General features: G+C 42.9%; 1 protein-coding gene across 2 annotated transcripts; it reads right to left on the minus strand.

Moving 5' to 3' along the window:
- Window positions 1-891: 891 nt before the first annotated feature.
- Window positions 892-11,080, minus strand: LOC139558806 (homocysteine-responsive endoplasmic reticulum-resident ubiquitin-like domain member 2 protein). 2 transcript variants are annotated; one of them, XM_071374250.1, is made up of 9 exons: window positions 10,890-11,080; window positions 10,011-10,325; window positions 8,219-8,296; window positions 7,920-8,033; window positions 3,906-4,030; window positions 3,594-3,725; window positions 2,860-3,150; window positions 1,745-1,856; window positions 892-1,513 (listed from the first exon to the last, which is right to left on the minus strand). In XM_071374250.1, the coding sequence occupies exons 2-9, from the start codon at window positions 10,155-10,157 to the stop codon at window positions 1,358-1,360; spliced, it is 1,155 nt and encodes a 384-aa protein (XP_071230351.1). In that variant the 5' UTR covers window positions 10,158-10,325; window positions 10,890-11,080; the 3' UTR covers window positions 892-1,357. The 2 variants fall into 2 exon arrangements, with proteins under 2 accessions (XP_071230351.1, XP_071230350.1); XM_071374249.1 differs by having other exon boundaries at window positions 7,920-8,036; window positions 10,890-11,078.
- Window positions 11,081-12,098: the final 1,018 nt, after the last annotated feature.

Genomic DNA, 12,098 nt, shown 5'->3' on the forward strand with positions numbered 1-12,098 from the left:
AAACATTTATTTGTACTGCTCTAATTACGTTGGTAAACAGTTTATAATAGCAATAAGGCACCTCGGGTGTTTGTGGTATATCAGACCGTATACAACGGGTATGACAAAACATGTATTTTTACTGCTCTAATTACGTTGGTATATATGGCCAATATACCACGGTTATTAAGGGCTGTGTCCAGGCACTTCGCGTTGCGTCGTAGTTAGGCCTAGTTTATCTCTGATGAAAACAGACACGTCAACTCCCATCTTCTTTGGTTTGCAAAACTCAGTTGAGAGAAACACATTTCCGTGCCTGTCGTTTGTTGACATGACGGCCAAATTCAATGCAAATTCAATGCCTTTACCCTTTCCACCATTCCGGATGACTTCGGTTGATTGTAACAATTACTCATCGTCCCTTTCAGAACTAAAATTGGGCCTGATCGACAGAACTGAGAGTCTTCAGGTTCAGACTCCGATAATGCCTCAAAAAATTACATAATTGCCAGAGATACCAGCTAGGCAACTCGTTTCAGTATTTTCAACCGGTTATTTTCTTTGTCAAACTTCGAAGTAATGAGCTAACGTTAGTTTGCTAACTAGCAAGCATTTGTTGTGACACTCAACTTCAGAGGACGCGCCGCAATTTATTTAGTAACCATGGAAACCCAGTATCAGGACGGTTTTACTGCACCATTGTTATAGTAATTCATATAAAAAACAACAATATACGTTTTTTTATACTGTATAAAATATTTTCTTAAAAAAAAAAAGTTGTCGGTTTTCAATCATGCTTGAGCTCGAGCATGTATCTGATGCTCACGACCGTTACCAACAAACGAACGCCCCAAGGTTCCATTTTAACCGATTACGCGCCAAACACATCACAACAAATATGATTTAGGGTACTTTCTAACTGATTGCTTGAAGTTTATATTAACATAATACACTTATTATACAATTTAACAATTATTGCAACTATACAGACAGTACATAGTTGATTATTCTTTCACACAGAAATAGGGCTAATTATCATTGTATTAAACAGATAATATTACACAGGGATAAATGTTCTCCGTCTTTATAGTTTATAGTTCATAGTTTCCTATACTACAACGACCGAGAAGGTTATACTGAAGAATATTTAGATCTCATGATATTGAAAGTTTCAAATTATGTCATTTTCCCCCAAAGTGTCATTCTGTTGTTCACTTCAAAACCTTTTTGTCTGTGACCATTCAGTTCTTCGGTAGTGCCCTGTGATCAGGTAGATGTACAATGATTGTGTAGACCTAGGGGTGAACTCACTGGGCATACTAAGATAGTGTATTCAGTCCAGTCACTAGTGGCATTCTGACTTCCATGGCTCATTGCCTCAGTTGGCAGCATTGGGGGGCCCCTCAGGTATAAGAGACATGAAGAACGTGACAATAAATGACCAAGTTGTATTGAGGAAGCCAACATGGGGAATACCATTGGGATCCTCTGGTCCTTCCTCTCCACTGTCCGCATCATCATCCATCACCCGCTCCTGTGTAGGTCAAACAACACAAACTGTAAAACTGGATAGATTTTTTCCCCCCGTCTTACAATTGTAATCATTCACCATAGCAATGCCATATTACGTTACCAGACAAGCATTACATAAATCATGCATCACTGCTATTGCAAATTAAATTACTGTATCATTCCAGGGGTTCTGTCCTGACATTCAAAAGCACTTAAACTAAAGGTAAAAGGTCAGAGGTTGCAGATGACCTACCGTCTCTTGGAGGTCATGATGAAGGTCAGCCTCCATCTCGTCCTGGTGGGGCCCGTCCCCAGGGTTCTGAGGTTCGTTCTCCAGGTTAAAGGGGAACCACTCTGCTTGGTGCCTAACGAAAACACAGAGAAACAGCCAATAACAAACCCTGTGATACATAATAGGTGACCATTTCACAACACATTTGTTGGGTCAAAGAGCCAAGAAAGGTATAGGGTTAAAATAAGGAAAGAAAGGTATAGGGTTAAAATAAAGTATTCAGAACTCACTTTCCATTTACACAATTTGTACAAATACACTGAGTATACTAAACATTAGGAACACCTTTGCTAATATTGAGTTGCACCCCCTTTTTCCCCTCAGAACAGCCTCAATTCATTGGGAAATGGACTCTACAAGATGTTGAAAACGTTCCACAGGGAGGCTGGCCCATGTTGACTCCAATGCTTCTCACAGTTGTGTCGAATTGTCTGGATGTCCTTTGTGTGGTGGAACATTCTTGATACACACTGGAAACTGTTGAGGGTGAAAAACCCAGCAGCGTTGCAGTTCCCCGTTTAAATACCCCGTTTAAAGGCACTCACATTTTTTGTCTTGCCCATTCACCCTCAGAATGGCACACACACAATCCATGCCACAATTATCTCAAGGCTTAAAAATCAGTCTCCTCCCCTTGCTCTACACTGTTTGAAGTGGATTTATTTTATTAAACTAAGTCAGTTAAGAACAAATTCTTATTTACAATGACGGCCTACCCCGGGCGAAACCCACACGACGCTGGGCCAATTGTGCGCCGCCCTATGGGACTCCCAATCACGGCCGGATGTGATGCAGCCTGGATTAGAACCAGGGACTGCAGTGACGCCTCTTGCACTGAGATGCAGTGCCTTAGACCGCTGCGCCACTCGGGAGCCCATTTAACAGGTAACATCAATAAGGATCATAGCTTTCATTTGGTCAGTCGGTCATGGAAAGATCCTGGTCCCAGAGCTGTATAGCTATCTCTTTGGATATTGGCAAGACAGCACATACATCGAGTTCTGGGGCCAGTCTAGTATGTCACCGCTAAAAGGGACAGACAGCATTAATTTCAGAGGGTGCATGGGAATACTCACAGGTATAGCAGCAACATGGCACCAATCACCATGACGAAGCGGCTAAAGGATGAGTAAAAGTAGACTATGCTGAGCAAGATGGCGGCGCGTGACACAGTGTACACCCAGTCCAGCCAATCACAGTTCTGATCCTCCTCGTTCAGCAGCGCCTCCGCTCCCTGGGCATTCAACTGGATGTTGGGGTCGCCATGGCGCTCCTCCGGGGGAGGCGGGTTCAGAGGATCTGATTGGCCAGGCTGGGCCAAGAGCAGGTCAGGCCTGAGATGGTGAGACGAGGCAGCCAACATCTGACTGAAGGGCGAGGGAGAGAGACAGAGAGAGAGAAAGGAGAGAGAAATGAATGTATAGAATCTGGATTAGTAGTTAGTTTTCCATCTAATTGTTGACAGATTTCATGCGAATATTATAAAATCCACATAAAAACAATATTTGTGCATGAAGGCGTTTCCACCGCAATTTATCGCACTATTAATTTTCACGACACAAAAAGATCCCATGTCGAACAAACATTTTCTGTCGACAATTATGAAATTGTACCGATACTTCCTCGTTCCGTCAGCATGGTCGTGACTTTTTTCCATGCGCCAGATAATTCGTCCACCTGAGAACCTGGTTAGTTTTATATAGAGAACATGTGAAAGTGAGATAATTGTGATTGAATCTCAGTGATTCCATGACACAGCATGGGTAATTGAGCATATTGTCACACAGTTATTGGGAGACAGCAGACTTACTAGTGCATGTAGTATTGCCGGGCGTACACCTGCTGCCACCACAGCAGCGTCATGGGATTGTACTGTATGCCAGGGTAGGCTGGCATGTTGGTGGGAGGGCCTTGCTGTGGCGGGAATTGGTTCCACATGTAGCTGCAAGGTAAGTACACAGCTGCGGGGTAAGGGATTTGGGCATTACCAGTAGACAACAAGCGCATTAACACATAAAAACACACAAAAATCTATTATGAAGTGAGACCTCTCAACAGTAGTTCACCTCTTGGCCAATCATAACGTGTCCAGAACTAACCGTGTTGGTGTATAAGGACTTACCCTTGCATAAAGGCAGGGTGTGCTGCATGGTTAGGGGCTGGGCCTGTCCGATGTCTCAGCCCGTCAAAGCTCTCTTCAGAGGAGGTTGATTGACTCTGGGAGGGGACACTGGGGCTCTGACCCATCTGAGAAAACAGACAAATACGTTTGGATTATTTTACTTCTCTAACTCCACTTTTTTAATTTAATTTATTTCACCTTTATTTAACCAGGTAGGCCAGTTGAGAACAAGTTCTCATTTACAACTGCGACCTGGCCAAGATAAAGCAAAGCAGTGCGACAAAAACAACACCGAGTTACACATGGGATAAACAAAAGTACAGTCAATAACACAATAGAAACATCTGTATACAGTGTGTGCAAAATGAAGTAAGGAGGTAAGGCAATAAATAGGCCAATAGTGATTACAATTTAGCAATTTACACTGGAGTGATATGTGAAGTTGAGGATGTGCAAGTAGAAAATACTGGTGTGCAAAAGAGTAGAAAAACAAAAACAAATATGGGGATGAGGTAGATAGTTGGTTGGATGGGCTATTTACAGATGGACTGTGTACAGCTGAAGCGATCGGTAAGCTGCTCTGACAGCTGACGCTTAAAGTTAGTGAGGGAGATAAGTCTCCAGCTTCAGTAATTTTTGCAATTCGTTCCAGTCATTGGCAGCAGAGAACTGAAAGGAAAGGCGGCCAAAGGAGGTGTTGGCTTTGGGGATGACCAGTGAAATATACCTGCTGGAGCGCGTGCTACGGATGGGTGTTGCTATGGTGACCAGTGAGCTGAGATAAGGCGGAGCTTTACCTAGCAAAGACTTAAAGATGACCTGGAGCCAGTGGGTTTGGCAACGAATATGTAGCGAGGACCAGCCAACGAGAGCATACAGGTCACAGTGGTGGGTAGTATATGGGGCTTTGGTGACCAAACGGATGGCACTGTGATAGACTGCATCCAATTTGCTGAGTAGAGTGTTGGAGGATATTTTGTAAATGACATCGCCGAAGTCAAGAATCGGTAGGATAATCAGTTTTACGAGGGTATGTTTGGCTGCATGAGTGAAGGAGGCTTTGTTGCGAAATAGGAAGCCGATTCTAGATTTAATTTGGATTGGAGATGCTTAATGTGAGTCTGGAAGGAGAGTTTACAGTCTAACCAGACACCTAGGTATTTGCAGTTGTCCACATATTCTAAGTCAGAACCATCCAGAGTAGTGATGCTATAGTCGGGCGGGCGACAATCGGTTGAAGAGCATGCATTTCGTTTGACTAGCATTTAAGAGCAGTTGGAGGCCAAGGAAGGAGTGTTGTATTGTGTTGAAGCTCGTTTGGAGGTTTGTTAACACAGTTTCCAGCGAAGGTCCAGATGTATACAGAATGGTGTCGTCTGCTTAGAGGTGGATCAAAGAATCACCCGCAGCAAGAGCGACATCATTGATATATACAGAGAAAAGAGTCGGCCCGAGAATTGAACCCTGTGGCACCCCCATAGAGACTGCAAGAGGTCCTTACAACAGGCCCTCCGATTTGACACACTGAACTCTATCTGAGAAGTAGTTGGTGAACCAGGCGAGGCAGTCATTAGAGAAACCAAGGTTGTTGAGTCTGCCGTTAAGAATACAGTGATTGACAGAGTCGAAAGCCTTGGCCAGGTCGATGAAGACGGCTGCACAGTACTGTCTTTTATCGATGGCGGTTATGATATCGTTTAGGACCTTGAGCGTGGCTGAGGTGCAACCATGACCAGCTCGGAAACCAGATTGCATAGCGGAAAAGGTACGGTGGGATCCGAAATGGTCGGTGATCTGTTTGTTCACTTGGCTTTCGAAGACTTTAGAAAGGCAGGGCAGGATGGATATAGGTCTGTAACAGTTTGGGTCTAGAGTGTCTCCCCTTTTGAAGACAGGGATGATCGCGGCCGCTTTCCAATCTTTAAGAATCTCAGACGATATGAAAGAGAGATTGAACAGATTAGTAATAGGGGTTGCAACAATGGCGGCGGATAATTTTATGAAGAGAGGGTCCAGATTGTCTAGCCAAGCTGATTTGTAGGAATCCAAAGTAGAAGTCCTAACCGGCTTGCCAAAACTATAGTTTGTTAACAAGAAAGTTGTGGAGTGGTTGAAAAACTAGTTTTAATGACTCCAACCTAAGTGTATGTAAACTTCCAACTTCAACTGTATGTATGTACAGTGGGGAGAACAAGTATTTGATACACTGCCGATTTTGCAGGTTTTCCTACTTACAAAGCATGTAGAGGTCTGTAATTTTTATCATAGGTACACTTCAACTGTGAGAGACGGAATGTAAAACAAAAATCCAGAAAATCACATTGTATGATTTTTAAGTAATTAATTTGCATTTTATTGCATGACATAAGTATTTGATCACCTACCAACCAGTAAGAATTCCGTCTCTCACAGACCTGTTAGTTTTTCTTTAAGAAGCCCTCCTGTTCTCCACTCATTACCTGTATTAACTGCACCAGTTTGAACTCGTTACCTGTATAAAAGACACCTGTCCACACACTCAATCCAACAGACTCCAACCTCTCTACAATGGCCAAGACCAGAGAGCTGTGTAAGGACATCAGGGATACAATTGTAGACCTGCACAAGGCTGGGATGTGCTACAGGACAATAGGCAAGCAGCTTGGTGAGAAGGCAACAACTGTTGGCGCAATTATTAGAAAATGGAAGAAGTTCAAGATGACGGTCAATCACCCTCGGTCTGGGGCTCCATGCAAGATCTCACCTCGTGGGGCATCAATGATCATGAGGAAGGTGAGGGATGAGCCCAGAACTACACGGCAGGACCTGGTCAATGACCTGAAGAGAGCTGGAACCACAGTCTCAAAGAAATTCATTAGTAACACACTACGCCGTCATGGATTAAAATCCTGCAGCGCACGCAAGGTCCCCCTGCTCAAGCCAGCGCATGTCCAGGCCCGTCTGAAGTTTGCCAATGACCATCTGGATGATCCAGAGGAGGAATGGGAGAAGGTCATGTGGTCTGATCAGACAAAAATAGAGCTTGTTGGTCTAAACTCCACTCGCCGTGTTTGGAGGAAGAAGAAGGATGAGTACAACCCCAAGAACACCATCCCAACCGTGAAGCATGGAGGTGGAAACATCATTCTTTGGGGATTCTTTTCTGCAAAGGGGACAGGACGACTGCACCGTATTGAGGGGAGGATGGATGTGGCCATGTATCGCGAGATCTTGGCCAACAACCTCCTTCCCTCAGTAAGAGCATTGAAGATGGGTCGTGGCTGGGTCTTCCAGCATGACAACGACCCGAAACACACAGCCAGGGCAACTAAGGAGTGGCTCCTTAAGAAGCATCTCAAGGTCCTGGAGTGGCCTAGCCAGTCTCCAGACCTGAACCCAATAGAAAATCTTTGGAGGGAGCTGAAAGTCCATATTGCCCAGCGACAGCCCCGAAACCCAAAGGATCTGGAGAAGGTCTGTATGGAGGAGTGGGCCAAAATCCCTGCTGCAGTGTGTGCAAACCTGGTCAAGAACTACAGGAAACATATGATCTCTGTAATTGCAAACAAAGGTTTCTGTACCAAATATTAAGTTCTGATTTTCTGATGTATCAAATACTTATGTCATGCAATAAAATGCAAATTAATTACTTAAAAATCATACAATGTGATTTTCTGGATTTTTGTTTTAGAATCCGTCTCTCACAGTTGAAGTGTACCTATGATAAAAATTACAGACCTCTAAATGCTTTGTAAGTAGGAAAACCTGCAAAATCGGCAGTGTATCAAATACTTGTTCTCCCCACTGTATGTATGTATAATCATCTCAGGAGCTGGTGTGGATTACAATAGAAAGTAGGCCTAGATAAGCCAGGTCTGTTTGTGCTCTTGCCATCTCCATAGCTCATTGTCAAGCCATTTTTGGCATGACAATGAGTTGGCATGATAGCACAAACAGACTGGCACTCAGGCTAGCCCAAGGTGTGCTGGGATGATGAAATGTGTGGCAATCAATGGGTGCATACCGGTAACTCACCGTGGAGCTAGTAGAGGGGACTCCAGTGGCCTTGTTACTGTGGCTCCTGAGGACCTTGGGGGACCCAGGAGGGGTGCGTGATGCACACACCAGGTGGACCATGTGATACTCATCCTGCTGTAAGAGTCATCCGTGGCCATTAGCACGGACAGCCACACTATTGCATTAAACTACAATTGTCAAAGTAATCATCTTGACTTTAAGAATGTAATCTAAGATGAATGCATACACTGCCGTAATCTCTGGACAGAATATCAAGTGAAGATGAAATAATAAGAAAATGAATGCAGCACACAGACCTTTCTGAGCACATCTTTCAGTGTTAAGTGATCCAAGAGCAGCTTCCCAGAATACACCAGCCTCTGGTCTTTGGAGCTCTACAATGAAAATCAGACAGTTCAGAACATAGAACTACTTATTTATTATCTGACCCTGCTGGTCATCTATGAACGTTTTGAAAAACGATTTGGCCACATGTACTCTTAAATCTCAGTTTAGTTAATCAGATTGACACAGGTTTTTTTTCTGGATCAAAAGGGGGCTTAGGTAGCCCGAAAAAAAACACTTGGGCCATACGCCCAAGGATTACAATGGCAGAAAAATCCCTGCGACAGGTGTTAGGAAACCAAGGATTAGGTTAGTAGGGTAGGGTAATGACAACGCCGGGAAGCAAAGAAATAGCATACATAGAACAGATATACCGCTTCTTACACTGGCTTTCAATGAGAATGACAGATTTATAACTCACATTTCTATGTGAATTTGGTCAGGTCACCCAAAAAGTTACATATTGCAGCTTTAACAAAGAAGGCTGTCACCTGGTTAAAACTATTATGGTAAACAGTGGTAGATGATGCTAACCAGAGAAGTTGGAGAACACACAACAGACTGAGATTACCAGACGAGAGTGATTTTAAGTGCTCAGTGTTTACTGAGCAGGAACCATAAGGAAATCAGAGAACAGAGGAATCTCACTGGCCTCCGTCCAGCCTGACGTCAAATCTACACACTTTCAAGACAGGAATCTTTTCAAATACAGGCCAAAGCACAACCTTTCATTATTGCTTTATCCATGTGATGGTGAATTCAGCAAAGACTAAATGAAGCTAGTTAGACTGTCAGTATTCTGCAGTCCTTTTTTCACAGACAAATAAACAAGGTAGATAAAACACATGACAAGGTTTATAAACCTATACTACTAATTGGCTCATTCACATCAAAACAAACCGAGCCAGGTTCTGTTTCTCTCTCTCCAACTAATCTGATTAAGCCCACTCATTGAAAAATATTCACGTAAACAAAAGATTCAATTCAAATTAGTCTTGGACTACTAGGTTATGTATCCTACTTATAGCCTACCCCTGCATCAAATCACAACGCATCCAGTCACTTACATCTTTGTACAACAGATAATCCTCGATGATGGCTGCTGTAACTGTGCATACAAATGCAGCCCTGGAAATTTGAGGGAGAAGTAGGCCTAACCCAGATGTCAGTAGCCTAACCCAGGCACAGATGTCAGTTTTGATGTACATTTGGTTGAGTTATCAACTAAAGTGAATTCAACGTGAAATCAACAAAACATTTCACCATGTCATTGGATTTAGGTTAAAACTTGGGTGGGGGAAAAAAGACTACGTCGAGGACTTTTTGCAAATCCAATTCGTTTTCCACGTTAATTCAAAGTCATCACAGATTTTGGGGGGGTTGAAATGACATGTAAACAATGTTGATTCAACCAGTTTATGCCCAGTGGGAAAACAGTAGCTAGTTTAACATTTGTGCTACTGACAGTCTGCCTATATGATGTTTCAGGGATAGCGACAAATTGTCCCAGATGGCTGTAACCTCCAAGAATTAAAAAGTTAAATAAACAGGGAAGTGCATTTCAGAATCAAGACATCCCACATCAGAGTGGACATGGCTCTATTGTTCTATTTTATTGAATCTACTATGCAATATATTTCTATACTGAATGTTCAATCCCCATCTGAACCAATGATTTTTTATATATATTATTGATCTGAACAGACCTCAAGGGAAATGAAAACTGAGACCAATCTCACTGTACGTAAGCCATAACCTACTCACCGGTTTACTGGGATACACATGTGAGATATGGGTTTTTAGTTGATCCACTGTCCAGTTCAGGAAGCAGTTGATTGTCTGGTCATCATACTTCTGGTTGGGTGCCTTAATGACAATGATAGCAGGACTGTCGGCAACACCCTGGTCCATGTTTTACACCATCTGTTAGTGTCCTCTTGGAGTCTTATGGTGCCTTGCACATAGCCCAGATATGTTGGGCTGGAACAACAGAATGGTCTCTTCCAATGCGGACGACTACAAAATGCTATCCAGCTGCAAGATGTAACATTAGCTGATACTTGGTCACCGCATTGAAACCTGAAAAAAGATTAAAGACACATTGTTTGGTGAAGTTTACACTGTGTTATGCAAGTAGATTCGATTTGCACAGACTACAATACCTAGCTATGGTTTGTCAGAACATACAGTGTCAGGCGGAATGAGGATCACATCTCTGATAGTGCTTTCTTAGAACGTTAGCTGGCTACGGCTAATAACAATTTACCATATGTAACTTTTTTATTTTTATAAAGCGACCCTTCGAGTTATGACACTGAAAGGAAGGGAAAGGGGGATACCTAGTCAGTTGTACAACTGAATGCATTCAACTGAAATGTGTCTTCCTCATTTAACCCAACCCCCCTGAATCAGAGAGGTGCGGGGGGCTGCCTTAATCGACAAGCCTAGATAGTACTTATTAAACAATCAAGCTAATTTACGTTAGCTTGCCATTTCATTTAGCACGGATATTTGATGTTTGTTAGCTATCTCGGTACCAGCCTATACTACCAGCAGAAGTTTGCTATCAGAGTTAACATTCGTTAGCTAGCTAACAACAGTTATCTTTAGTTATCCTCAACTCAACGTTCTGTCTGTACCCACCTTAGCTTCCAGGGGGTGTACTAAGCCTTGATCACCTGTAAAGCTCAATTACTGTACTTTGCCTTGATCACCTGTGAAATTCAATTACAAGTCCTTCAATGTAATCTGAATATCCGAACGGTTGTTGTTGTTAGCTTGCTAGCCAGCCGATAGCTAAAAGAAAGCGGATATACGTCATCGTGTCCGAAACAGCTGTTCCTCCCACATCCGGAACTCTTATAATCGAATGGTCCGTGCTAACCGGAATCCTTGGGACTTCCATACCCCATAGAAGTTTACATTTACAATGGGTTAAGGTTAGGGGCTACGTGTTTAGAACTCTTACATGGTGGTGGTTGGGAGATAATGGCGACTGTGCTAGAATCTGAAAGTGCGGCAAGTGAAGTGTGTGACAATGAATGAAAAATAGTGAAATCAAAGAATGGAACAAAACGAGCAAAAGTTGAAGGACCGGTCCAATAATGCATTTGTTATTGGACGAGGAGATTCATTTGGGAAATCCATTTGTGATATCAAGGGTTGTGAAGACAGCAGTGGGAAAGATGGATTCAACCAAGGTGACTAGAAGCGGCCTTGTTTTGGTTAATTGTGTTGATGAAGAACAGAACAAGCTTGCACTGGATCTGGCACAATTATCCACGAGAGAAGTAACATGTATTGATTTTCGGAGCAGGGCGCCTGCCAAAGGAGTTATAGCTGGAGGCTCGTTGGAAAAAGACGAGGAGGACCCACGAGTGCACGTCGCCTGACCCGTATGGTAAATGGAAGGAAGGGGAAAAGGCTGTCGATATTATATATATTTTTTTAGGAGACTACCAGAATATGTGAAGCTTGGAAATCTAATTTTATTGGTCACATACACATGGTTATAAAAAAGAGCTAACAATGTAAGAAATAATACATAAAAAAACAAAATACTGCAGTTTCCTAAGGACTTGAAGCAAAGCTGCCATCTCTATGTGAGGTATGCGGTGAGAGCATTTGTGTCCAAACAATTACAGTGTGGGAATTGGCATTCTCTCAACCAGCTTCATGAGGTAGTCACCTGGAATGCATTTCAATTAGAAGGTGTGTCTTGTTAAAGTTTATTTGTGGAATTTATTTCCTTCTTAATGTGTTTGAGCCAATCAGTTGTGTTGTGACAAGGTAGAGGTGGTATACAGACGATAGCCCTATTTGGTAAAAGACCAAGTCCATATTATGGCAAGA

This window comes from Salvelinus alpinus, chromosome 29 (assembly GCF_045679555.1).
Source record: "Salvelinus alpinus chromosome 29, SLU_Salpinus.1, whole genome shotgun sequence".
NCBI classification, from domain to species: Eukaryota; Metazoa; Chordata; class Actinopteri; order Salmoniformes; family Salmonidae; genus Salvelinus; species Salvelinus alpinus.

Bases quoted from the DNA above. Each gene is read 5' to 3' on its own strand.
- LOC139558806 (XM_071374249.1), bottom strand. From the start codon at position 10,157: ATGGACCAGGGTGTTGCCGACAGTCCTGCTATCATTGTCATTAAGGCA. The intron at 4,031-7,919 runs GTGAGTTACCGG...CTGTTTTCTCAG, and splicing joins TCCCCTCTACTAGCTCCACG to ATGGGTCAGAGCCCCAGTGT. The intron at 3,726-3,905 runs GTAAGTCCTTAT...CTTACCTTGCAG, and splicing joins CACCCTGCCTTTATGCAAGG to CTACATGTGGAACCAATTCC.